This window comes from Triticum aestivum, chromosome 5D, assembly GCF_018294505.1.
Source record: "Triticum aestivum cultivar Chinese Spring chromosome 5D, IWGSC CS RefSeq v2.1, whole genome shotgun sequence".
Classification (NCBI taxonomy): Eukaryota; Viridiplantae; Streptophyta; class Magnoliopsida; order Poales; family Poaceae; genus Triticum; species Triticum aestivum.
The window spans coordinates 65906777-65932843 of record NC_057808.1 but is presented as its reverse complement, the minus strand read 5'-3'; the positions used below and the strand labels follow the sequence as shown (position 1 = coordinate 65932843).

Sequence of the window (26067 nt, the reverse complement as noted above, 5' to 3'; positions counted from 1 at the left end):
TGAACATTTAGCCATTGACATACAAGTCGTGTATAATACGAAAACAATATCAAGGTTTGCATGTCGTGCTCGATTCCCACTTCGTTCTAGAATATCAGTAGCATACATACAATATATAATACCAAAACAAGTGTGCCTATGTCCATTAGTACGTCAAGATTGCACGTGTCATGGATTTGTTCTTCGCCACCACCCATGTTTGTGTCGCGTCAGTTATCGGGTGTGGCGGGGCTTTCTAGTTGCGAATCCAATGTCTTTTCATCAGCAAAAATCGGCCCCAAATTCATTCCAACCAATTTTACATGTCTTGCTGACTTGGCATGCTTGGTAGCCATGAGAAAGATATGGTGCTAGCCCACCACAAAAAAAACTACATTCCGTGGACAAGGGCACCCACAAATGGAGAGATTCTGATCACAGGTTGCAACCAAGATCATGAGATCTTCTTCAACATGGAGAGATGAATGAAATTGACAAGGACGTTTGGTCTACTTGTCTTTTAGTCTGAAATGTTGATAAGATGCATACAATGTTGGAAAAGAGCCCTTTTTCTTTGAACTTAGACACTAGTTTGAAACTTTCATCTCTCAGCAGCAAGGACACACTTGTAGGTTGTACTTGGTGTTATCTGAAGGAAAATAGATGTATAAATGGATATTGAACAATAAATATACTCTTTTTGGGCCATTTGATTTCTTTTGTGAATACGGAAAGTGCGTATCATTCCATTGATAGGTAGAAGAGAACATATAGTGTTTGAGCTACAAGGGTAATACCTCTCGACATACACACGACTGGGCGTAGAGAGGGGTTACATGAGCAGATCAAAGAGGGGATGCTCGGCCCCGAGAACTAAGCTATCACCACGGGATGAAACTAGCAATGTCCTTTACTCTGGCCATGGCCCAGGAGTTTGCATCGTCCTTGATAACTTGAAGCAATTGCGTGGTGGAGGGTCGGGCGTTGTCAAAGATACATGCATTCCGATGCCGCCAGATGGACTAGGCAGTGAGCGGCATAAGGGAGGCAAGGCCCTTGCGCATGGCAGCAGGCGCGTTACTCATGGTGGACGCACACCAACTTAAGAAGCAGTCATTAACATCTGGTGGGGTGATAAGTGCACGACACAAAGCAAGAACTTCATGCCAGACGGTCTTGGAGAACGAGGAGTGAAGGAGGAGGTGATCCATGGTTTTCAGCACTTGGTCGCAAAAACGCACAATAGTCATCATGTGGCAAGCCGTGCCGCGCCAGACTAGTGGCGGTCCAACAACGATCTTGGGCGGCCAACCACGTGAAGAAATGGATACGTAGGGGCGCTCATGTCCTCCAGGCGAGTCTCTAGTGGGGCGTGATTGTCGATCTGGTGAACAGGGCATGATAACAAGATCTTGCGGTGTAAGTTTCCGATTTAGTCCAACCCATCTGAGCGAGTCATGGCGGAGGGAAAGAGCGATCTGTTGCAGGGCTCGCCATAGCTAGACGTACTCCACCATCGCCGCGGCCCCATGGCACCCTGGATGTCCTGGATCCAAGCCCTGTTGTGGAGGCCTTGCGTGACTGATCTGGCCTGCTACCGACGCTTAGAGACCAAGGCGAGCACAGGCAGGGCAAACACAGACTGGCTCGGGGCATTTGATTTGAAAATCAACTTTGGTGGGTGTGAAGTTATATGTGCGGTTCCACACTTTACAAACTCAAATCTGTTGCCAATCTTTATGCAGAAATATTGGTCACATATTTATTTCATGTGTGCCCTGAAGTGGGTGTATGCTTCTAGTGCCACGCCGGGGGGAGCCTTGGTAGAAACTTTATGAGATTCATTTGGCTCTGCACTCTCTAGGCGCGTAGATGGTTTATATAATTTTCTCCGTACCGGCAAGTTACTCCGACTAATTAAAAATAGTTTACATTTTGATTTTACCAATGAGAAAACTTTACCGCTAAATTTGTATAAAACATTTAAGTAATAAGTATGGAAAATACATTCTAGAATCATTTTTCGTAAAAAAAATCTAGTTATCAAACATTTTCTAACAGCTTTACCAATGGTTGTTAAAAGATAGAGAAGTCCGACTACAATTTCCTAGAACATACTTCATCTGTCTCGGTTTACAAGACCTCCTCGATTCTCATCTGAAACTTGATTGTTAAATTGCAAGTTAAGTATGCATCCCAAAGTGCATCATTAGAAATTTCTTTCAAATACAAATCAAATGATATACTTTTTGTGGTATATAACTCACAATTTGGTATTATTTTTTTAGGTCAATTTAGGGTCAAAACTAGAGGGGGTCAATAAATCGAGAGCCAGTAAATTTCCATGGAAAACACACGGTGGTCCCCACACGAAAGATCTAAATTTTGTGGACAGGAGCACGCCGGAGCGGATTCTGGCCACTTGGCTTGCAAGTAGGCTGCTGAGATCTTTTTTTGCGCGGAGAAGTGAAACACATGGACAGCGCCGCCGAGACAGCGACTCCCCGTCCCCTCCACCGCCGCTATAAACCCTCCCCCCTCGCCGCCTCCATCTCCACCATCGCTCTTGCTCCAAATCCTTAGTTTTGCGATTCACTTGCTCCCAGTTCCCGGTGTAGTAATTCTTTGCCCCTGTGAGTAGAACTACTATTATCAAGGGTGGGAAACAGAGCAGCTACTTAGAGAATGGAGTGCAGCGGCGACGAGGTGGTGGAGCTGAACTGTGCCCGCGCCGGCGGAGACCCCGGAGAGTACGCCGCCGTGCTGAAGAGGAAGCTGCAACTGTACTGCGCCGCCGTGGCCAAGACCATGGTATGCTCAATTCCTCTCTGGTCTGACTGAGTTTTAGGTCGATCTGGAGCGTTTGATAAAGCTCTACTGATTCCACCGCAGATCCCTCTTAGAGGAGTTGTCCAGCAATTTTTTGTTTACAAGAAAACACCGCACGGATCTGCTTCAGTCTTTTGAGTTCTGATGAACAACCCGACCAGTTTCAGTTTTCTAAGTAGTCTTACTGGCCGAATTGCTGCCATCCTAATGCGCTAGATTTGTTACTATTATGATTTACATGAAAATGGTACCAGTTGAGTATTATTTTCTGGCCAGGAACCCGCACGAAACAAAAATGGTAATGATGTGCCTTTTATTCCTGAATGAAGGCGATGGGAGAAGAATCCTGGTTTCCTGGATTCTCAGGGGAATCTTGGTGCATAGGATAGGATCACAGATGGTTTAGTGTGACATACTGACATGCGACATGTAACATGTTTCTAGGAGGGTAGCTGGCTTGTTTCAACCACATATACAGATGATGAGTATATTCTGATGGAATATGGTCGACCGCATATGACTATATAATTAAATGATTTGATGTTGTCGGAGAGTCCGGAACAATTGGGTTCTCCAATCTTTTTCATATCTGATATGAAAAAGTTTGTTCTGATATTTTTCCTGAGAGTGACACGCAAGCATGTAACGACATAATTGTTTGCTTTAATCGTCCTACACCATTCAATTCACACTTTGTGCCTGTTAGTAGCAGAGTGTATATGAGTGGCTGAATCAATCGTCCCTAGTTTCTACCATTTCATATCTGACATCAGTATTTCTCTTATCCACATTTACCCATTGATTCAATTGAAGCTTACGATTTATTATAATCGGTAACCGTTCGGGTGATATGTGTGATTTTGCATTGCTCATCAATCAAACTAGATTTTGCAGTGTGCTCTGGCAAATGCCATCTAAGTGTGATGTACATGAGCTAATTTTTCCTGTAATTTGATTTCAGGAAGGTAAACCTCAAGAATCTTCGTTGAACTGCCTCAGTTCACAAGCTTCGGACACTTCGCCATTGGTTTCTCAAGCTTCTTTTGATTGTATGTATGAACGAACTTCGATATTCACATTCATTTAAGTCCAAGTAACTTCGCAACAGGAAGTAACCAAAAGGCAGTAATTGACAAAGTACAGTTTAGGTTGACAGTATTATTCAGTTCTGCTAGAGTGAGTGTTATATATCAAATCCACCTCTGAACATTAGCTGTCCTTTTATTTGGTACTCTCTGGCTTCTAGCACTCCTGAATCAGCAGAAGAGGCAAATGTTGCCAGCAGTTTCTGTAGAATAGGTTAACTGTTGTCCAGAGAATCCAGCAAAATGGGGAGAAATTTTAACTCTGGCTTTGGCAATATGGTGCTATGTTGACATGTCTGGAGAAAAGAGCTAAAACACATATAATATTGTTGAGATCAAATACGTAAAAGATGATAAATGGATATTTTAATCCTGTTTCATCGATGCTGAATACTGGCAATTGCATCAGAGAAGCATTCTTGTTGACACCAGTTTGCATTCTGACCATGTCTAGAGTCTAGACATATTTTCACATCATAGTATCTGTTTTAGAAGAGCACCTACAAGCGTGATACGGAACTAGGCATTTTTTGTAGCATTAGAACTTCTAACTCTTGTGTGCTATCCTCATTAAGCCTTTTTGTTCTTTACTTCTATCCATAGGTGACGGTACTGTTGTTCAAGGAAAGCCAGCTAATAGTTGTACATCAAAGGAGCAGTCAGATGATGACGATGGGGATCTCGAGGAAAATACAGACCCTGCCAGTGCCAAGCGCGTGAAGAGGTACTGCAGACTTTTTCTCATCACCATTATCTTCAACATGCAGTACAAAGCATCAACTTTAATCATTATAAGTTTCTAATGGTATCATGTGAACATTATGTTCTGCTGTCACCAGAACTTGTCATCCAAAAATATCGGCTTTCACCTTTTAGCAATATTCAGTTATCTAGTTGGAAACAAATACTTGATAGTAATGGGGCAAGAAATTAGTTTATCTTGCAAGGATATAATATATCTCAATCTCTTTCCTTGCCCTGCCAGTCGAATGGTTCAGGACAGGTGAAAAAGCAGAGGGTACCATAGAGGATCCAATCCCTTCAAACATATATGCTCATGTCTTTTCATATTGGTACCAGATTATTTTTTAAACACCCAACATATTTCACAATAAAAACTAGAAATGGCCTTGTTTTCTAAATTTAAACCAATCCCACCAAAGTCCTAAATAGCAGGAGGCTGTAGTTTCGTACTTGGTTATTTTCAAGTAAATTCCTTACCAATGTGCCATGTTGGAAAACTAGTACAATGTTTGCCATGCTGAATTTTCTCTGTTTTAATTCTATGATCAGGATGCTGTCAAATCGAGAATCTGCCAGGAGGTCAAGGAAAAGGAAGCAAGCCCACCAAAATGATATAGAATCACAGGTTTGAAATTGTGACTAACGATGTTTGAAACTCAACTGAAGTTAAGCCGGCCATGCTAATTACTGCACTATCATCTAGGTTACCCAGTTAAGAGCTGAGAATGCATCTTTGCTAAAGCGCCTGACTGACATGACTCAGAAATACAAGGAAGCTTCCCTTGGCAACAGGAATCTTACAGTTGATATTGAGACTATGAGGAGAAAGGTATATCCTTTTCTTGATAACTCTTAACTGCATCCTGCAACCTGCTGTAACTATTTGAAGGGCTGTGCTAGTGAATCTGTTGATTATAGCCATGGCATAATATTGTGCATCATATGTGTCATTACTAGTTACTTTTTTAGGCTCTGCACATACCATGGTTGATGTGCTTTCTTTTCTTTGGAGAACCCATGCATGGCAATTAAAGCGATCTGGGATTTGACATTCCTTGTTTAGCATCATTTGTAACTTCCTATTCCTAACTGTACTATTAAAGATTACATTGCCATTCTGGGTTTGAGTTTGCCATTCTCATAAGGAGGCAGGCAGGTACTATCCTCTTCCATTAGTGAACAAGGAGTAGTTTAGTTCTATGTTTCACTCTCTCTTCTATTCTTTTTAATTTTTTGGTGGCAAGAATAACAATGTTTTCTTACAGGTGTGGGTGTTGTAAAAACGAAACAAAATATAAAAAAGTGCTCATACCATGTTGCAATGCTCAGAGAGTGTGTCTCATTAAGCCTGTGGTTTTGGTCCTTATGGGAGGGTGTTCTATCTCATACCGCACCTGAGGAGTCCAAACAGGCACAATCATACATACATTTGTTAATGCTTGTGTGTGAGTACATGCCGAACTCTGTATTTATGTCTTGGTAAAGGTGTTTCTAGAACATCCATTTTACAGCCATTACTTGTTGTCTTTTCTCTGCAAACACCAGGCATATTTCAATATTGTATTCACAGACATGTATATATAGAACTTATGTTTTTTAAAACAGACATATGTTACACTTATGTGTATAAACTGTATTTTTTTGTTCCAAAACGTTGGCAGTAGCTAATACTTAGATTCTACAAAAATAGTCTAGATGAGGTGCTATGTGTATAAAATGTTTTTTTTCTTTCCAAAACATTGGCAGTAGCTAATACTTGGATTCTACAAAAATAGTCTAGATGAGGTGCTAGTGAGATACAACTTGCTTCATATTATCTGAAACAGGGTCTATAAACAAAATGTAACTAGTGCCATATTATTCTTTGCTTTTCTACGCTAACAAAGTACTTGTGTTCAGGTGAATATAGCTGAAGAAGCTGTCAGGAGAGTAACTGGAGCAAGCTTGATGTTCTCCACTACATCAAACAACGTGCCCTTGTCTTCATGTGTATCTGTTGCAGCTTCTGCTGATGCTGTTCCCACTGAGGAAAACATGAGCCATTTCCTCCAGGGTTTACTTGAAGACGATCTGATCAAACATGACCTCTCAGAGGTAGCAACCCCTTTGCCCAATGGGGAAGAGATGACCTCAAGGCCAGCCCCTTTGCGACGCGTCGCGAGCCTGGAGAACCTGCAGAAGAGGATCCATAGAGATTCAGTGCACACTGAGGACACGTCGAGTTTCCCGGACCATGAAGTCCCTGCCAATGGTTAGTAACTGGACTGTATAATTCTCCAGTGGGCTAAGTTTTGTCGTAAAGTATGGAGGCTGTGGCGTCCGTGTATATCTGGATGCTGAACTTTGTGTATACTATTTTGAAGGTAAATAACCTGCACTTCAGTCTTCTTATCCTGCTTCTTTGCGCTTCTCAGCCTTGTGAATATTGTGCACAAGCAGGTAACTGTACTGCACATGTCAGTGATGAGCAGAACTGTGTTTTCCATTTGGTGGTGAACTTTGCGATGGTACTGAGGAATTATGCCTAAATTTTGAAAGGGCTATTGAACTCTCTCACTGAACTCATTATATATGGGGAACTATTTGATCAGATCATCCCATAATTTTATGACAAATACAGTGATTTTTTGTGCCATAATTTCAGTTTGCGCACCAAACAAACCTAACAAAAACAAAGCAGAAACTGAAAGTCGATTTGTATTATGGCATACAGCACTGTATTTCAATTACCTTCAAAATAGTATACATGTTGAAGTCCAGCGAGAGCCCAGTAAATTTTGGTGTGCAAACTGAAAGTCGATTTGTATTATGGCATACAGCACTGTATTTCAGTTACCAAAATGCTCCAAGTTTTGTGTAATTTTACTCCAAGTTGGCCCATGGGCCTTAAGAAGTGAGAAACACCTTGTTGTTCTCCACTACATCAGATGTATGATCCTGCTTCTCAGCCTTGTGAATATCACGCATAAGCAGATAACTGTATTGGACATGTCAATGATTAGCAAAACTGTGTTTTCCATTCGGTTATCTTTGTGATGGTACTGAGGAATTGTGCCTAAATTTTGAAAGGGCTGTTCACTCTCACTGGACTCTCATTATTATAGGGAACTATTTAATCAGACGTGCCGTATATTTCGACAAATACAATGATTTTTGTGCCATATTTTAGTTTGCACACCAAACCAACATAACAAAAACAAATCAGAAACTGAAAGTCTATTTGTATTATGGCAACAAACTAAGTCAATACTTCTAAAGTACTCCTCTTCAAATATAGTGCGCCGCGCTTCCGAGCAACTTTGACCTAATTTAACAACGTACCGACACGGGGGTGAAAAATAATATTAAAACTTCTTCGAAACGAAGTCACTGAATATTTTTTTCCCGCCGCATCGGTCTGTAGTTAAAGGTCCACGGAGATAGAGAGCACACATGTGGAATGGAGGAGTATACATGTGAAGTCAGTAGAGCAGTAAATCTGTGCAAGGAAAGTGGATTAGTATTATGGCATACAGTACTGTGTTTCAATTACCAAAATGCTCAAAGTTTTGTGTAATTTTAGTCCAAGTTGGCCCATGGGCCTTAAGAAGTGAGAAACACCGCGGCGCATGGAGAAGAGAATTTTGTTTCCCTTTTTCAATGTTCTTCCCTGAAATTCTTCTCTGAAAACGGGGTTGAATGGCTAATGGTCATAGCCTGCGCCGATGAGTCCATTCTCTTGTACAGCTATCCTAAACAGATGGCAAACTGATCTAGGCAGGATACAGAAGATGGCGTAAAATAATATCTCTTTTTAACATTCACATAAAGCTTGTTTTGCTAAATTGCCCATGAGAACCATGATGTGTGGGACTGTTCTTCTGTGATTTTGACAAGTTGTCTTTGCACTTTTTGGAGCATATGGGGGATAACTTATTCTTCTGTACTTCCAATGGAAAGCTAGGAGGATGACCAAGTGGATAGACTAGTTAATTGAAGAGATAATGGTAGCAGAGCGCACCGTATTTTGGATAAAACATGTTGCCTTGATCTTGGGCAGAACTCCTTGTTGCTATGTCTAGGGATTTGATATATATATATTTACATGCTTATCCATCCATAGTCCTTTGCATCACAGATCTTACTGAAAGAGGCCCCTGATTGGATCAAATTGCTAACACTGTATTTGCTTTCATGTTTTGTACTAACATACACATTCATACAAAAATGAATTGTCAGAGTTTCATGGTGAAGACCATGTCCGTATCTAATTGTCATCTGCTTAGAGAAAGAGAGGGTTCAACATTCATCACTGGTGACACGCTGAGAAGATATACACCCAAAAGGTAAGCACCTAACTTATCTGCAGATTAAGGGTAAGCACTTGGTTTGTTTAAAGCTTTGATTGTGTCTCACGATCACCTGATTCCAGTGTGCTATATATCTTGCCCAAAAAGATTGTGCTGATTCAGACCAGCACTTCTTGTCTTGCATACTTCTCGCACGTTGTTTACTTTGCTTACAGCTCTCCTCCTCCTGTATTGTGACCAGACAGGTGCAGTCAAATACTGATTTCCTTTTCACCGCTTTACGGGTGCGAGGTTACAATGGATAGCCAACTTAGTTCACGCAAAAAGTAAGCATCTTGTATGAATGTGTGAGTGTCTTGATTCTCGAACCAATGACGAGGTGAGCTGAATTTCTGAGCTACCTCGTTTGTCAGTACTGGTTGTTCCATTCCCTGATGTCCAGGTCAGGTCACATTAGTTTTGCACAAAGAACTGGCAAATTGCATCTCCTGAGAGTAACAGCTTTGGCAATTTGCAGGTTGCAACACCATTTTTTAGATGTAAAGAGGTTCCCCTGCCCCATTGAACAAAGCAAAGCAACTTAGTGTCTGATACAAAAGCGAAGGAAAGCAGAGTGCTTCCTAGAGAAGTAGCAGGCAAGCTAGCCGCGGAACAACGCAGAAGTTTCAGTGAGAAGCAGAGTTCAGTGGGTTGAACTTCATTCAGGGGAGCAGGTGATCAGGTGATCTGCACTCTGACATGACTAGTGACACCAAACATGGTTATCTTTTCTTCATCGGTGAATTAGCTCTGACATTGTTGCATCATATCACATGATGCAGAGACCGGGAGGATAATCTTTCCATTATGTCAAAAAAGGGGGAAAACCCTGAGATAATTTCCTGTGGTGTCTATGCTCTTACAAGAGAAAACTGCATTGCTGCTCTGAAGAAAATAGCTCCCACTGATAGCTGGCTGCAAACTAAGGAACCAATCAATCACCTGTTGCTTTACAGAGTGTGCACAAATATCTTCCAACAAGGCCTCTTTATCAGTTGATGCGGCAGGTTGTTTCTAGCTATCTTATACCTTCACTTGATTGAGAGTTGATGCTACTGACATCTACTCCGTACCTATATCTATCTATCTATGGTCGCATTCGCTCCGAACATATCATGGCGAATCGACGATGCCGAGAGCCCTGGCAACTGTTCATAGTCCTGGGAAACAACCAACGGTCGCCATGGATGCAGGCCTCCCTCTCACTTTATTCAGGATAACATATCCTTCAGAAAGTTAATTCACCAGAAATGAAGCTCCCAGAGACATTGATAGGGACACTCTACTTCTCAGCATGTATTTGTTTTTTTCTCCGCGCACTTATCTCATTCAAATTCAAGATTTTTTTTCTTGGAAATTAATAGGATAGAGACATAGAGGTTGAGTTGTTGGGCTAAAAAATGGCAACTAGTCTGCTATGCTATGAACATAACGGAGCAGACAGGAGCCCTGGTTCGACGGATCTGAGCTGAAACATGAGCTATCATTTCTGTGCTAGCAGGCCAGCCACAGGTGAGCCAAACATGTCACTGCTTCTGTGTCTGTCTGTTACTACAGTTTTGCTATCTTGATAGCACTAATCAAAGCAAAAGGTGCGTGTATCATTGTACATTCACTCATTTGTCAAATTCTATAATGATAACATAACAATTCAGATACCATAAATAGATGTCTCTTGGTGTGGTGAAAAATGCTCGAGTGTGCTGATTATTTAGGGGCAGCGGCTAAACCGTCGCGCGAGTGCTGTCAATGTTGTCAAATGATTAAGAGGCTGTCTAATCAGAGTAATTAGAAATGCCTGATTTTGACTGTGGTCTTGTTAATTGCAGTAGAAACTTATTTTTACAAGTTTTTTAGTAGTTTATAATATTGTGCCTTTTAATAAACAAAAATGAGGTATTGCATATACATGAGGTATAAACTGTATAATAGCTTATTTTTGGAGTTACTATTTACCAGAATTTTGGTGAACATCATGCCTTTCATTTTTTTAAACTTGATCAGTTGCTTTCCAGTTAACTGATATGCAAAAGGCATAGTAGTATATCAAGAGCACACAAGTCTGGGCTAAATTCTGATTACTCGTCGGTTATTATGGGCTAATTTCTCATTGGTCTACAGTGTGCTGCTAACAGAGCTGAACATACATAGAACTTCGTTTCAATCTCTTCGATCTTTTGTACCGTCTTTACTTGCTCAACACATTCAGATTGTTGCCAAAAAGCTTACCCTATCTTTTCTTGTATACAAATGGAGCTTACATATAGTGTACAGTGTAATATTCAATACAGAAAACAAGTAAAACAAACAAGCTAGATTCACATATATTGACATTTTAGAGTACCTTTTTACACCTCCATTAACTAGCTAAGCTGCAAAATAACTTCTTCTGAATAAGAAAGTTTACTGAACTTGTTCCAAATCTTCACAGCTATGCCAAGCCCTTACTACATCCCCTAGCTCCACCCTCAACTGATCCCAACCAAACACTTGAACCTCGCCGTCGCCGTCGTCCATCTCCAGCCGCATCTCGACGAGCATTAGTGGCGGCACCAGCTCCGAAATCCCCACTGATATTGCCGGCCTCCCTGCTGGAGGACGGCGCTGGCACCCCACTCCTTTCGTCCCCACCACGACGTACCCGAGCTTCCCGCTCGCCCGGCTGAGCTGCTCCAGCGTCTGCTCCGGCGACGCCGTCGTCATGAACCGCTTCTCCCTGCTCTTGCTCCCGCCGAACAGCCCGGACAGGTCGAGCCCTTGCGACATGGATATGATGTCGAATGCGTTCACCGCCGGCGCCCGGAACGCCAGCGCGCGCTCTGGCTGGCCGTCGAGGAGGCCGTCGAGCTGCGAGTCGAGGCTGAGGGAGCGCTTGACGAACCATGGGTGCGTCGCCGCCAGAGCCTCCACGGAGACGCGGGTCGCCGGGTTCGGGTCGAGCAGGCGGTGCACCAGGCGGCGCGCCGGCGGCGACACCCACGGCGGTACCTCGTACTCACGGCGGTGCGCCTTCCGGCACATATCGGGGATGTTCGCGTCGTCGAAGGGCAGGCGTCCGGCGAGGAGGACGAAGAGCATGACGCCGCAGGACCACGCGTCGGCCTTGGCGCCGTCGTATGATATGTGGCGGAGCACCTCCGGCGCGGCATAGGCCGGCGTGCCGCAGGCGGTGTGGAGGCGGCCGTCGTCCCGAAGCGTGTCTGGGAGCGCCGATAGGCCGAAGTCGGACACCTTAAGGTTGCCGGCGCTGTCGAGGAGGACGTTCTGCGGCTTGACGTCGCGGTGCGTCACGCCGCGCGCGTGGCAGTGGGCGAGCGCCGCCGTGAGCTGCACGAACACGCGCCGCGCGGCCTTCTCCGAAAAGCGGCGGTTTGGCAGAGCGGCGAGCATGGACTGGAGGTCGCCACGGGGGGCTAGCTCCATGACGAGGTAGATTCTGGAGCGGGTGGCGAGCACCTCGTGGAGGCGGAGCACGCCCGGGTGGCGAAGCCGGCGCATGGCCACCACCTCCCGGAGCACGCGAGGCGCCATGCCCTCCATGCCCATCACCTCCGCCTTGTCGATCACCTTCACTGCCACTGGCTCACCGCCAGTGACCGGATGCGCGAGGTAGACCTTGGCGAACGTGCCGCGGCCGAGCAGTCGCCCGAGCTCGTACTTGCCCAGCAGTGGCGTGTCCTTGCTCTTCTTGCTCTTGCCGTTCATGGCGACTGCGTACGACCACTGATGACGTTCGGGCCTACGTGCAGCTAGCTAGAAATCCATAAACACCTCAGCTCCTCAAGGAAGGTTAGAGACGCCACCGTGTACGTAGCATTAGGTGGTGGTGCTGGCTTTTTATAGGGCTGAGTTGGCTGGCTGTGCAATTGTGCAATCGTTTAGTTGTTAACTAGGGTTTAGGGCTTTCGTTAGCCATGGTTAGTGCTAACTTCAACAACGTGGGTTGGTATATTATCTTTTCTTTTGTATATATGGTCTTCTACACCATCATTAGAGCATCTCCAATAGATTATGTATATTTTGGTGTTCCAAACCGGTGATGTAAAAATTTAGAGCACCAAAAAGTGCTTTTTAGAGCAACTTCAACGCGCCGACCCAAACGGACGGCAAATTTGTCCGTTTTTTTGTCTCTTTGGGTTGGCCCGGCGGACACCAAGGTCCGCTTCCACGTTTGGGTCGGTGCATGCGCCCAACGCCGGCCTGACCCATTTTGACAGCGCACGATAAAAAAGAATACAAACATTTTGAAAATAAAAACAAACAATAATTAAACAATAAAGCCGGCCATGAAGGCCGGCGATAGTCCACACATCCACATCTACATTAATTAACATTAAAAAAAGTTAACTACGAGGCGGTGCGCTGCCCTAGGCATCCTCGTCGTCGTCGTCGGGGCCGGTGAGGTCGATGGGCGTCGGCGCAGGCCAGGCCTAGGGGAACTCCGTGTTCCAGACAACGTTGATGTCGGGTGCGGGCTGTGTGGCCGCGGGCTGTGCCGCCGCTGTTTGGGCCTGGCGCACCTCCTCCTCGGCCTCGCGCTCCTTGGCGTCGCGCTCGAGCATCTCGAGGTATTCGCCGTCGAGACACTACTCGGCCAGCCGTCGCTGGCGCCATTGTTCGAGGTATGTCGCCTCCTGCGCCGGTGTCGCCCCCATCCAGACCGGCGGCGTGCTGGCCCACTCGCGCCCTACTCCCATCCAGGAGTAGCGCTCGACGGGGGCCTGCTCCGGCAAGGTCTTGACCGGGGATGGCGGGGCCACTGGTGGCATGACGCAGTCGCCCGCCGCGGAGAGGACCATGGCATCCGCCATGGCAGCCTGGTACGCCGCCTCCTCTTCCTCCTCCTCCGCCATCCTGCACCACTCGTCCTCCTCGCTCTCCCAGAGGACAACCGCCATGGCCGTCGGTAGGCAGCCTCTGCCTTCTGGTCCTCGTCGCGGAGGACGAGCGGGGGCGGCAGCAAGCTGCGGGCGACTTCGCGGATGCCGCGTCACCTCGCGCTCCTCATGCTCGTAGGCGAACCAACGAGCCCAGTTGGGCGAGTCGAAGGCGTACGCAGTGTCGCTGCGCTGCTCCAGCGTCAGCAGCGCCCGCTGGCGCCACACCTCCTCTGGGTGCGTCCTGTCCGACCGTGGCGCCGCCGGCACCGGGATCCTCTCCGGATTCAAATGCCAGTCGTGAGGCAGGGTCATGTCCGGGAAGGGGAGAGGGACACAGTGCTGCCAGTGCCACTCCGCCTGGTGCACTGGCACGCTGACACGCTGCCTCGGCCGGCGAGAAGGCGCCGGCGAAGCCGGGGGAGAGGGGTGGTTGGGGCCTTGCCCTTGGCTTTACCGGGGCCAGAGCCGGAGAAGAACCCCATCTTTGCTTGGCTAGAGGTGGCTAGGGTTGCCGCCTACGGGGGAGCAGAGGGGTGGCGAGATGGGGACGGGGGGCTTCTGGAAGCGGATGAGGACGCCCCCCCGCACGCCCGGATTAAAAAAGATCGACCGTCGTTGCTGATGCGTGGGCCCGAGGTGGGCGGTCGTCATAAATTAAGCTGATCATGGTAGTTGGAGGGCCGCCAGGTGGGTACGCGGCGGACAACGAGAAGCCGCGCGAGGCGTTCGCTTCGTGTCCGCTTCGCGTCCGCGCCGACGCATTTCGGCAACAAACTTGGGTCGCAAATGCGTCAGCGCGGATGCGAAGCGGACACGTTTTGGGTTTGGGTCGGTGCGTTGGGCGTCCAAATTTTTCCGGGCCGACCCAAACGGACGCATGCGGACGTTTTGGGTCGCTGTGTTGGAGTTGCTCTTACATCTCCGAAAAAGGCTCAACTCCAACCGATGGTCCAAAACAGAGATGTAAAAGAGCAACTCCAACAGGCGGTCCAAAACGAAGATGTAAAACCGGTTGCCGGCCGCGCGGCTGCTGTTCAGCCGCTGTACAGCCATGGTTTTGCATTGAAATATCACTTAAAGTTTCAAATTAAAGTGCATCATTATCATAGTTTCAAATCCCTAACAAAAGTAGATCATCATCATCATAGTTTCAAATCCCTCTACCAAAAGTGCATCATCCAAATCTATGTTTTTCTCCACAAATTATAATGCACATGAATATCATTCATGCGGGTCATCAACACCATCGGCGTTGTGAACCATGGTACGATCATCATCATCACCGGCTTCTTTTGTCAACGTTGTCAAGCGGTGAAGTATCGTTGCCGGGAGCGGTGAAGACTACAAAGCTTCATCATCAAGACTACAATTGGACGTACAAACATTCAACATCACATTCAATTTGAAACAACAAATGAGAGCACAAAAGATTTTTTTACCTTTGCGACATATCATCGAACATGTTGGAGGCGGTGGCCGTCGGCGTGGCCACATCTTCCTCCACGGCCGGCGGTGGAGGTTGAGGAACGGCTCCTTGGCTGTAGGAGGAAGCCGTCGGCCGTGGCTGCGAATCGTCGGCCCGAGCCGCCGCGACTGCCTTCAAGATTTTGGCCGGCCGAGCCACACTTTTCGGCCGGGTTGCGGTCACGATTCGCCGGTCGTTTGCCTCCACCTCATGCCTTCGTCGCCTTCGTAGGAACCGCCGGTACGGTGGCGACCGGCGGGGTGGGTGGGTGGGGGCGGGGGGGGGGGGGGGGGGGGGGTGAATCCGTGCCGGCGGGCGGGGGCGCCGGCATGGACGTGGATGCGGAGGGCGAGTTCGCCGTTGTAGGATCGAAAGTATGTCTAGAGGGGGGGGGGATGATTAGACTACTGTCTTGGCAGATTTTAGCAACTTAGCACTTGTCAAGTAAACAACCTACACATGCAAGTCTAAGAGTATAGCAGCAGAATGTAAAACATTGCACATGAAGGTAAAGGGAGGAGTTTGGAGGGAGCAAACGCAATGTAGACACGGAGATTTTTGGCGTGGTTCCGATAGGTGGTGCTATCGTACATCCACGTTGATGGAGACTTCAACCCACGAAGGGTAACGGTTGCGCGAGTCCACGGAGGGCTCCACCCACGAAGGGTCCACGAAGAAGCAAACTTGTCTATCCCACCATGGCCATCGCCCACGAAGGACTTGCCTCACTAGGGTAGATCTTCACGAAGTAGGCGATCTCCTTGCCCGTACAAACTCCTTGGTTCAACTCCACAATCTTGACGGAGGCTCCCAAGTGACACCTAACCAATCTAGGAGACACCACTCTCCAAAAGGTAATAGATGGTGTGTTGATGATGAACTCCTTGCTCTTGTGCTTCAAATGATAGTCTCCCCAACACTCAACTCTCTCTCATAGATTTGGATTTGGTGGAAAGATGATTTGAGTGGAAAGCAACTTGGAGAAGGCTAGAGATCAAGATTCATATGGTTGGAATGGGATATCTTGAACTCAACACATGAGTAGGTGGTTCTCTCTCAGAAAATGTATGATGGAAGTGTAGGCATGTTCTGATGGCTCTCTCCATGAATGAAGAGTGGGTGGAGGGGTATTTATAGCCTCCACACAAAATCTAACCGTTACACACAAATCACCAAACTCGGTGGGACCGAATAATGAAACTCGGTCAGACCGATTTAGTTCAAAATGTGAACGTTAGGTTTTTTGGTGGGACCGACATGTCAACTCGGTGAGACCGATTTCATTAGGGTTAGGGCATAACATAATCTCGGTGAGACCGATTACACAAACTCGGTGAGACCGATTTTGGTAATAAGCTAACCAGAGAGTTAGTCAGGCAAACTCGATGGGACCGATTCGCTCATCTGGGTGAGACCGAAACGTTACGAAGGGGAAACAGAGAGTTTGCATTGCGAACTCGGTGGGACCGATCGCTCATTTCGGTTGGACCGAAATGTTGCGAAGGGAAACAGAGAGTTTGCAATACCATCTCGGTGAGACCGAGATCCCTATCGGTGAGGCTGCAATGACTAGGGTTTTGTGGCAGTGGCTATGTCAACTAAACTCGGTGGCGCCGGATAGAAAGTTTCGGTGGGGCCGAGTTTGACTTTTGGTTTGGGACAAATGTGGATATGAGAAAGTGGCTGAGGGTTTTTGGAGCATATCACTAAGCATTTCGAGCAAGTAACCCATTAAGCAACACCTCATCCCCTTTTAATAGTATTGGCTTCTCCTATGGACTCAATGTGATCTTGGATTACTAAAAGTAAAATGTAGAGTCTTGAGCTTTAGAGCTTGAGCCAATCTTTTGTCCTTAGCATTTTGAGGGGTCCACATTTCTAATCCATGCCATGCCAATCATTGAGCTTTCCTGAAATATTTATCTTGAAATAGTATTAGCTCAATGAGCTATATGTTGTTAGGAATTACCAAAACCACCCAGGGATAGTTGCACTTTCAATCTCCCCCTTTTTGGTAATTGATGACAACATATAGATCAAAGCTTCGACAAATGATCATAAGATTGAAATACATCATCGCTTTGAGAAGTATGTGATAAGCAAGAGCTCCCCCTAAATTTGTGCATTATTTAAAATTTGCTTTTGAATGCAAATGCACAATCGATTAGGATCATGGGTCACTCTTCCATGTCACATACATCTTGGTGGAGCACTCAAAATGATAAAAATTAAAAGCATGCACTCATCACCAAGCAAAGTGAATGATCATATATGGAATATAAGAGATAACATCATCCAAGCAATCATTAAGGTAGCATATGATCAATCACATGATCAAACAAGTATCTCACACAGACAAAGACATAGTGTATCAACCAAGCACACAAAAAGGTTTCAACCAAAAGCAAGAGAGATAAAAGGCAAAACACTCTCTCTCGAAGCCTATGATCTATACATATTTCTCCCCCTTTGGCAACAAGTTACCAAAAAGTTTGAAAATGCATAGTGCTATGCGTCTCTCAGGTTTGGTCTTCGGGAGGTGGTGTAGAGAGAACTCCAAGGACGAAGGCATCTGTTGATGTAGTTGGAGCTGGTGGAGTGGCTGCTAGAGGTGGCACTGAAGCTGTAGTTGCTGGTGCAGATGATGTAGCTCTAGAATCAGGTACATGCACTGCAGCAGACCTCTGACTCCTTGGTACTCGCTGAAAAGCATCAGTAGTTGCCTTCCCTCTCCTCTCTTCTGTTTCCTCCTGGAGCTGCTCAACAGTTGTTTGGATCTCAGCAACCTTCACATCAAGATCATAAAATTTTGTCTCAACAATCCTCTCCAAGCTCTCCTGATTCTGAGTCAGGGTGGCCAAGCCCTTCTCAATCCTCAAGGTAGATTGGATCAGGTATGCAAGCTGATCTTTCTTGCTCTTCAGGAAAACTTGAGATGCTTCCTCTAAACTAGGCATCTTGGCAGCTTTCTCAGCCTTAGCTTTAGCTCTCTTCTCTTGTACTTGAGCTGATGATGGTTCCTCCTCATTCATCACAACTGTATTGTCTTCAGATTCAGGATATAGGGGTAGATGCTCCTTGTCCAATAAATATGTACCCGTGCCCATCTTGGAGTTGATGAGCTCCTGAATGTGTGGAGCATACCCACAACTTCTCTTTTGGTCAGCAGCTGTCCTCTTGATTGTCTCTACAATCATACTCATGACTTTGAACTTTTGAGGGACATCAAAAAGTTGTAGCAGGTTGATGGAATGTCCTCAGATCATCTTGTGATCTCCTGACTTGGGTAGCAGAGTGTGCCTTAGGATGGTGTTGATGGTAGGCAAACCAGACAACAAGTAATGTACTGATCCAAGCTTGTGAGTCTCCAAAGCTTTATCTGGGATCTCTTTGTACATGTTTTCCATAGTGTTGTGGTCTTTCTTCTTCTTGGCATACACATCCAAGTCATCTTCATGTTCCTCTGGGGCATTGATCAGCTTGGCCCATTCTTCAACAGTGGATTGGTACCTAGTACCTTCAGACATCCATATGATCTTCCCATCTGGGTAAAAGTGAGCAGTGGAGTAAAACTGCATGATCAGCTCATCATTCCATTTTGTGAGCTTCTACCCAACAAATTTGTCAACTCCACATGCTTTGAAGCTGTCATAGACTCCTGGGAAGTGATCTTCCTTCTCCTTGATGTATTCCCAATCAACCCATCTCATGTCACATACAATTGGCTTCTTGTCAAGCAAAATTGTCTCATAGAAGTCTTGCTGTTCTTTGGTATGAAATCTGTAATCAACTGCAGTCCTCCTCCTCACAGCATAGGGATCAAACTGTCTCCACAATCTCAGTCCAGCATCTTTTCGGATGTGCATGTCTTCAGCCACTGGATGAGCATCATTGTGGTCTGGACTCTTGGGTTTCAGTTTCCTCAAAATAAGAGACTCATCATCCTCTTCTTCAGCTTGAGGCACTGGGGCCTTGTTCTTCTCTTCTGCAGGAATGCTTCTAGTGTTTCTCTTAGGCTTAGTGGGTTTCTGAGCTTGAGCTGTTGCTTTGGGAGCAGGTTTGGGCTTTGATGTTGCAGCCCCTAACTTGATAGCATCTCCCATAAGCTTCTGAGGCATGGGAGCTGGTGCAACATCCTCTTCCTCTTCCTCTTCTTCTTCTGAATCTCTTACCATAGTTGATTTTCCAAGAAATTTTGCAGTTGTGGTTCTTGCCCTCTTCTTTTTCTTGCCATCTCCAGCTGCTTCACCATCATCTGATTCTATGGTGAATTTCATGGTTTCTCCTGTTGGAACTTTCCTTGGCTTTGACATTGGGATTCTCTTTGCTGGTGCCTTCTTATTCAAGCCTGGCTTAGTTGCAATAGCTGTGCCATACTCCTTCTTCGACACTTTCTTCCTTGAGGTGGCCTCATCCTCAACAGCCACATAATCCTCATCCTCAGAGTCTGAGGTTCTCTTCTTCCTGGTTCTGGTGGCTGCCTTGGGCAAGTTGCTAGGTGTGCTTCTACTGCCCTCATCATAGCTGCTTGAGGGATCTGAACCCTCACTCAATTGCACATGTTCTTCAGATCTGTTCTGACTGTCACTCTGGTCAGACATCTTGACAATCTTACTGACAGCAAACCCGGTGAATAGATGTAGATGAGGTAGAGTGGATGAGCATCACAAAGTGCAGAGTTTTTGCAAAACAGATGATTTAAAAACTTCGTTTCAGTTCTCCACAGAAAGCATTTCGGAGCTACCGATCTGTTAAACTCGGTGATACCGAAGCAATTTTGGAGCCTAAACTAGTGAACTCGGTCAGACCGAGTCACAGTTCGGTGGCACCGAGACTGCTAGGGTTTCACAGAGAGTCGAACTCGGTCGCACCGGTGTGCAGTTTTCGGTCAGACCGAAAATGCATGTGCTATGGCCTAAGCCAAATCAGTGGGACCGATTTCTACAGCTCGATCGGTCTGAGATGAGTTCGGCGGAGACCTAACCCTAAATTTTCAAATCCAATCTAACCTAAAGGAAGTTTTCAGTGGATGAATTGTTTGCATACGTGGTCATGATTATGGCAAAGCATGTGCTATGAATCAGAGTTAAAGGAATAGCACATAGAGTCGAACCCATACCCTAGTTCGGCGGGAGTTCGCTACGGCGGCAACGGCGGAGAAGAAATCCGTTGACGGCGACGGAAACTAGCGGCAGGAGGTCGCTGGCGGAGAGGAGATGATCCGGAGACCCGAGGAGGCAGAGTAGGACACACGCGCGGGCTGAGGAGTTTGAAGAAATTTCCAAAATCTCACCCGTGGGTTTATATATCCCGACCCTGTCGGTGTGACCGAGCGGAACAACTCGGTGGCACCGAGATGCAGAATCGCAAGCAGTTACTGCAACTCGGTGTGTGACCGAAAAGTTCAAATCAGTTGCACCGAGATGGAAAACCTAGATCAACTTAGTGAACTCGGTGTGACCGAAGTGGATGACTCGGTCATATCGAAATGCACAAAGAGGTTTTGGAAGTTTAAGTCTATGACGAATCGGGGACTCCAAGTGCTCCTCACACAGAGTGGTTCGAATCTGACTTGATCAAACTTTGTGATGTAGCATGAATATAGTTTGAGACGAGAAAAGCATAGATATCTAGAGGGAGTTCTTAGGCATTTTTGTCCATCCATTTGGAAAAAGTGAAAAAGCCAAACATTCAAAGCAACAAATGGATGTCCTCGAATGAGTAAAATATGCAATCAACATGCTCACACAATAAAATGGCAAATGAAATATGTGACAAAGCATGCACAATCACTCTAGCATCTATCAAGCAATTTGGCGATGTCTAGGTCATCTATATATGAGTATATTGACTTAGGAGTCAAATGAGAACATTTGATCATAGGTCATACTCATCGTTTAAGCACAAGTGGGGTTACCACTTTTACATAAAGCATTGTTGTGTTCACATCATTAGAGTTGCTTTAGCTCAATTGGTAAGAGTAAAGCTCCCCTAGATGTGATATCCCCACTTAGAGGGATGAACTAACCTTGGGTTTTGTCGATGATGACTTCATGTAGGTGTTGAAGATGTAGATGCTCAATGTTGATGTAGATCATTTGGAGCAATCCATTGGAGTGAGTTGCACTTTCAATACCTACACGGGTTAGTCCCACAAGGAACAAACAAGGATATCCATAGACATAGAGTGATGTTCACATGAAATGATGTCCATGAAAGCATTAGGTTACCTTGTCCCTTGTCTTACCAACAAGAGGGTTTGTGACTCCTTGAACTAGTGCAAGATATGGAAGTTGTTTGCACATGTCCTTGCCAAAAGATATGAGTGAAGTATGTTGGCGGAGTCACCCTCAAGCTCTCTAGTTCTTTTTCTTCGGGATCCACACCATCTTGATGGGAATCCTTGGAGTTGTAGTCGTACTTGATGAAGTGGAACTTGTTGTAGTCTTGGGAACCCACTTGACCAAGGCCTTGGGAGCTTCTTCAAATGCATCAATCTCCTCTTGAAGCTTGTCCTTGCCTTTTTGCTTGTGGTCTTGTGGTGGAAGATCATCTTGAGCTTGTGTTCCTTGGAAGGATGTGGGATCATACTTCTCTTGTTGAGGAACAAACTTCGTCTTGGGGTATTGATCTTCTTCCCACTCAAATCCATTGCCATTGAACTTTCATTCAAAACCAATTCCTTGATTCTTCCAGTGCCTTCCTTGCTTGCGTACAATTTCCTCAAATTGCTTACTTCCGGCAAGGCTCTTGTAAACACCTTTCTCTTTGGACCTTTAACCATGAAGCATCTTCCAATTCCTTCATTTGGTGAGTCAAATATGCCATAGGAGTTGGTTGACACAAGTTCTAGGCCGGCAACACCTTCATCTTGAGTATATTCGGAGTCGGAGTGATAACTTCTTTCGGAGTGATGGTCGGAGTCGGAGCCGGATACCCATTCACCAACATGAGCTTGATGTCTTTGTTTTGTGTAGCTCTTTGATGATTTGTCCTTCCTTTCCGAATCCTTGCTTCTCCGATAGGATCTATGTTCATAGCGATCATCTCTACTCCTTCTCTCTCTTGGTGGTGATTCTTCTCTTCTACTTCTTTTGGGAGAATCTTCTCTTCTTTTGTAGGGAGCCGTACACTCATTGGAGTAGTGTCCGGGTCTTCCACAATTGTAGCAATTTCATTCACGACTTGAAGATCTTTTGTCATTGTAGGACCTTGACTTGGAACTTCTCTCCTTGCTTCTACTCTTGTAGAACTTGTTGAAGTTCTTCACCATTAGGCTCAATTCTTCATTGAAGGCTTGTTTCTCACTTGATGACGTGGGAGCATCACATGAGGCTTTGTAAGCACCACTTGACTTGTCGTGGAGCTCTTCCTTATCCTTAAGTGACATCTCATGAGCAACAATTCTTCCAATGACTTCCGTTGGCTTGAGATCTTTGTAATTGGGCATCATTTGGATCAATGTGCACACGGTATCATATTTTCCATCCAAGGCTCTTAGGATCTTCTTGATGATGAATCTATCGGTCATCTCTTCACTTCCTAAGCCGGCAATCTCATTTGTGATGAGAGCAAGCCTAGAGTACATTTCAGCGACACCTTCACCATCCTTCATTTTGAACTTGTCAGGTTGACTTTGAAGCACATCCAATTTGGATTCCTTGACAGAGTCGGTACCGTCGTGCATATCAATCAAAGTATCCCAAATTTCCTTTGCATTCTCAAGACGGCTAATTTTGTTGAATTCTTCGGGGCACAATCCGTTGAAGAGAATATCACAAGCTTGAGCATTGTATTGCAGCATCTTCAACTCTTCCGCGGTAGCTTCACGGTTCGGTTCTCTCCCATTAAAGAATTCACCTTGCAAGCCAATACACACAATAGCCCAAACGGCGGGGTTATGTCCAAGAATATGCATTTTCATCTTATCCTTCCAACTAGCAAAATTAGTACCATCAAAGTAAGGACCTCTACGGTGGTAATTTCCCTCGCTAGACGCCATACTCTCCTAGGTTGTGAAACCAAGGCTATGATCACCAAAAGCTATGGAAATCAAGGCAAATGGAGACCAAAGCTATGATACCACTTGTAGGATCGAAAGTATGTCTAGAGGGGGGGGGGGTGATTAGACTACTTGACCAAATAAAAATCTAGCCTTTTCCCAATTTTAAGTCTTGGCAGATTTTAGCAACTTAGCACTTGTCAAGTAAACAACCTACACATGCAAGTCTAAGAGTATAGCAGCGGAATGTAAAACATTGCACATGAAGGTAAAGGGAGGAGTTTGGAGGGAGCAAACACAATGTAGACACGGAGATTTTTGGCGTGGTTCCGATAGGTGGTGCTATCGTACATCCACGTTGATGGAGACTCCAACCCACGAAGGGTAACGGTTGCGCGAGTCCACGGAGGGCTCCACCCACGAAGGGTCCACGAAGAAGCAACATTGTCTATCCCACCATGGCCATTGCCCACGAAGGACTTGCCTCACTAGGGTAGATCTTCACGAAGTAGGCGATCTCCTTGCCCGTACAAACTCCTTGGTTCAACTCCACAATCTTGACGGAGGCTCCCAAGTGACACCTAACCAATCTAGGAGACACCACTCTCCAAAAGGTAATAGATGGTGTGTTGATGATGATCTCCTTGCTCTTGTGCTTCAAATGATAGTCTCCCCAACACTCAACTCTCTCTCACATATTTGGATTTGGTGGAAAGATGATTTGAGTGGAAAGCAACTTGGAGAAGGCTAGAGATCAAGATTCATATGGTTGGAATGGGATATCTTGAACTCAACACATGAGTAGGTGGTTCTCTCTCAGAAAATGTATGATGGAAGTGTAGGCATGTTCTGATGGCTCTCTCCATGAATGAAGAGTGGGTGGAGGGGTATTTATAGCCTCCACACAAAATCTAACCGTTACACACAAATCACCAAACTCGATGGGACCGAATAATGAAACTCGGTCAGACCGATTTAGTTCAAAATGTGAATGTTAGGATTTTTGGTGGGACCGACATGTCAACTCGGTGAGACCGATTTCATTAGGGTTAGGGCATAACATAATCTCGGTGAGACCGATTACACAAACTCGGTGAGACCTCTTACACAAACTCGGTGAGACTGATTTTGGTAATAAGCTAACCAGAGAGTTAGTCAGGCAAACTCGGTGGGACCGATTCGCTCATCTCGGTGAGACCGAAACATTACGAAGGGGAAACAGAGAGTTTGCATTGTGAACTCGGTGGGGGATCGCTCATTTCGGTTGGACCAAAATGTTACGAAGGGAAACAGAGAGTTTGCAATCCCATCTCGGTGAGACCGAGATCCCTATCGGTGAGACCGAAATGACTAGGGTTTTGTGGCAGTGGCTATGTCGACTAAACTCGGTGGCGCCGGATAGAATGTTTTGGTGGGGCCGAGTTTGACTTTTGGTTTGGGACAAATGTGGATATGAGAAAGTGGTTGAGGGTTTTTGGAGCATATCACTAAGCATTTCGAGCAAGTAACCCATTAAGCAACACCTCATCCCCTTTTAATAGTATTGGCTTTTCCTATGGACTCAATGTGATCTTGGATCACTAAAAGTAAAATGTAGAGTCTTGAGCTTTAGAGCTTGAGCCAATCTTTTGTCCTTAGCATTTTGAGGGGTCCACATTTCTAATCCATGCCATGCCAATCATTGAGCTTTCCTGAAATATTTATCTTGAAATAGTATTAGCTCAATGAGCTATATGTTGTTAGGAATTACCAAAACCACCCAGGGATAGTTGCACTTTCAGCCGCGGCGACAGTGGCGGCGGCGACGTGAGCTGGCCCACCGGCTGCGGTGGCGGCGAGGTCGTCGGATTCGGCCATGGCGGCGGGGGGGGGGGGGGGTTGGTGGTTTTGAGGGCGGCCGCGGTTTTACATCAGATGTATCTCGTGATGCAAATTTGCATCATGAAGTGTTGTATTTTACATCCCCGGGAGGCGGTGATGTATTTTTTTACATATGGACCATCTCTTGGAGCAGCGTTTTTACTCTCGAAGCTCCAAAAGTTGGTTATTTTTACATATGAACCGTCTATTGGAGATGCTCTTAATACGCAGTAGTTTTCTTTGAATATGTACTATGAGGAAATGGTCCCATAATCTTTTATAAAAAGATAACAAACAGGGAACATGAGGTTCCAAAAAAATTATTGGTACAAACAGAAAAAGCAAAGGAAAGAAAATAAGTGTACACCTACCTATGGCAAGTCTTGTTGGCGCTTGAGCTTGGCCACGCTCGCCGCCACCCTTGCCGCCTCCCGCTTAGATTGCTCAATGCCGAGCCGGAGCTGCTTGGCGTTGAGCCTCTGGAACCGGCGGGCCTTCGTCTCTGTTGGGTAACGTCGCATGCAAAACAAAACATTTCTTCGCACACGCAAGATCTATCCATGAAGATGCATAGCTACGTGATACGTCTCCAACATATCTATAATTTTTGATTGTTCCATGCTATTATATTATATGTTTTGGATGTTTTATATGCATTAATATGCTATTTTATATTATTTTTGGGACTAAGTTATTAACCTAGAGCCCTGTGCCAGTTTCTGTTTTTCCTTGTTTTTGAGTTTTACAAAAAGGAATATCAAACGGAGTCCAAACGGAATAAAACTTTCGCGATGATTTTTTTGGGGCCAGAAGACACCTGTAGGACTTGGAGATGAAGTCAGAGGAGTCCCGAGGTGGCCACAAGCCACAGGGGCGCGCCCTAGGGGGGGTGATA

General features: G+C 45.7%; 2 protein-coding genes across 3 annotated transcripts; one reads left to right on the top strand and one right to left on the bottom strand.

Annotated features, from left to right (window-relative positions):
* Nucleotides 1–2447: 2447 nt before the first annotated feature.
* On the top strand, nt 2448–7124 carry LOC123119482 (light-inducible protein CPRF2). Of its 2 annotated transcripts, none has more exons than XM_044539290.1 (6): nt 2448–2790; nt 3770–3773; nt 4497–4617; nt 5187–5262; nt 5341–5466; nt 6537–7124. In XM_044539290.1, the coding sequence occupies exons 1-6, from the start codon at nt 2665–2667 to the stop codon at nt 6891–6893; spliced, it is 810 nt and encodes a 269-aa protein (XP_044395225.1). In that variant the 5' UTR covers nt 2448–2664; the 3' UTR covers nt 6894–7124. The 2 variants fall into 2 exon arrangements, with proteins under 2 accessions (XP_044395225.1, XP_044395224.1); XM_044539289.1 differs by having other exon boundaries at nt 2453–2790; nt 3770–3857; nt 6537–7026.
* A 4051-nt stretch (nt 7125–11175) lies between these two features.
* Nucleotides 11176–12786, bottom strand: LOC123119481 (CBL-interacting protein kinase 4). The gene has a single exon (XM_044539288.1). It carries the CDS (start codon nt 12668–12670, stop codon nt 11369–11371), a length of 1302 nt encoding a protein of 433 aa, XP_044395223.1. The 5' UTR covers nt 12671–12786; the 3' UTR covers nt 11176–11368.
* Nucleotides 12787–26067: the final 13281 nt, after the last annotated feature.

Coding starts and splice junctions, on each gene's coding strand:
- LOC123119481 (XM_044539288.1), bottom strand. CDS start 12,670: ATGAACGGCAAGAGCAAGAAGAGCAAGGACACGCCACTGCTGGGCAAG.
- LOC123119482 (XM_044539289.1), top strand. CDS start 2,665: ATGGAGTGCAGCGGCGACGAGGTGGTGGAGCTGAACTGTGCCCGCGCC. Junction 2,791..3,769: donor CCGCCGTGGCCAAGACCATG/GTATGCTCAATT, acceptor ATTTGATTTCAG/GAAGGTAAACCTCAAGAATC. Junction 5,467..6,536: donor TTGAGACTATGAGGAGAAAG/GTATATCCTTTT, acceptor ACTTGTGTTCAG/GTGAATATAGCTGAAGAAGC.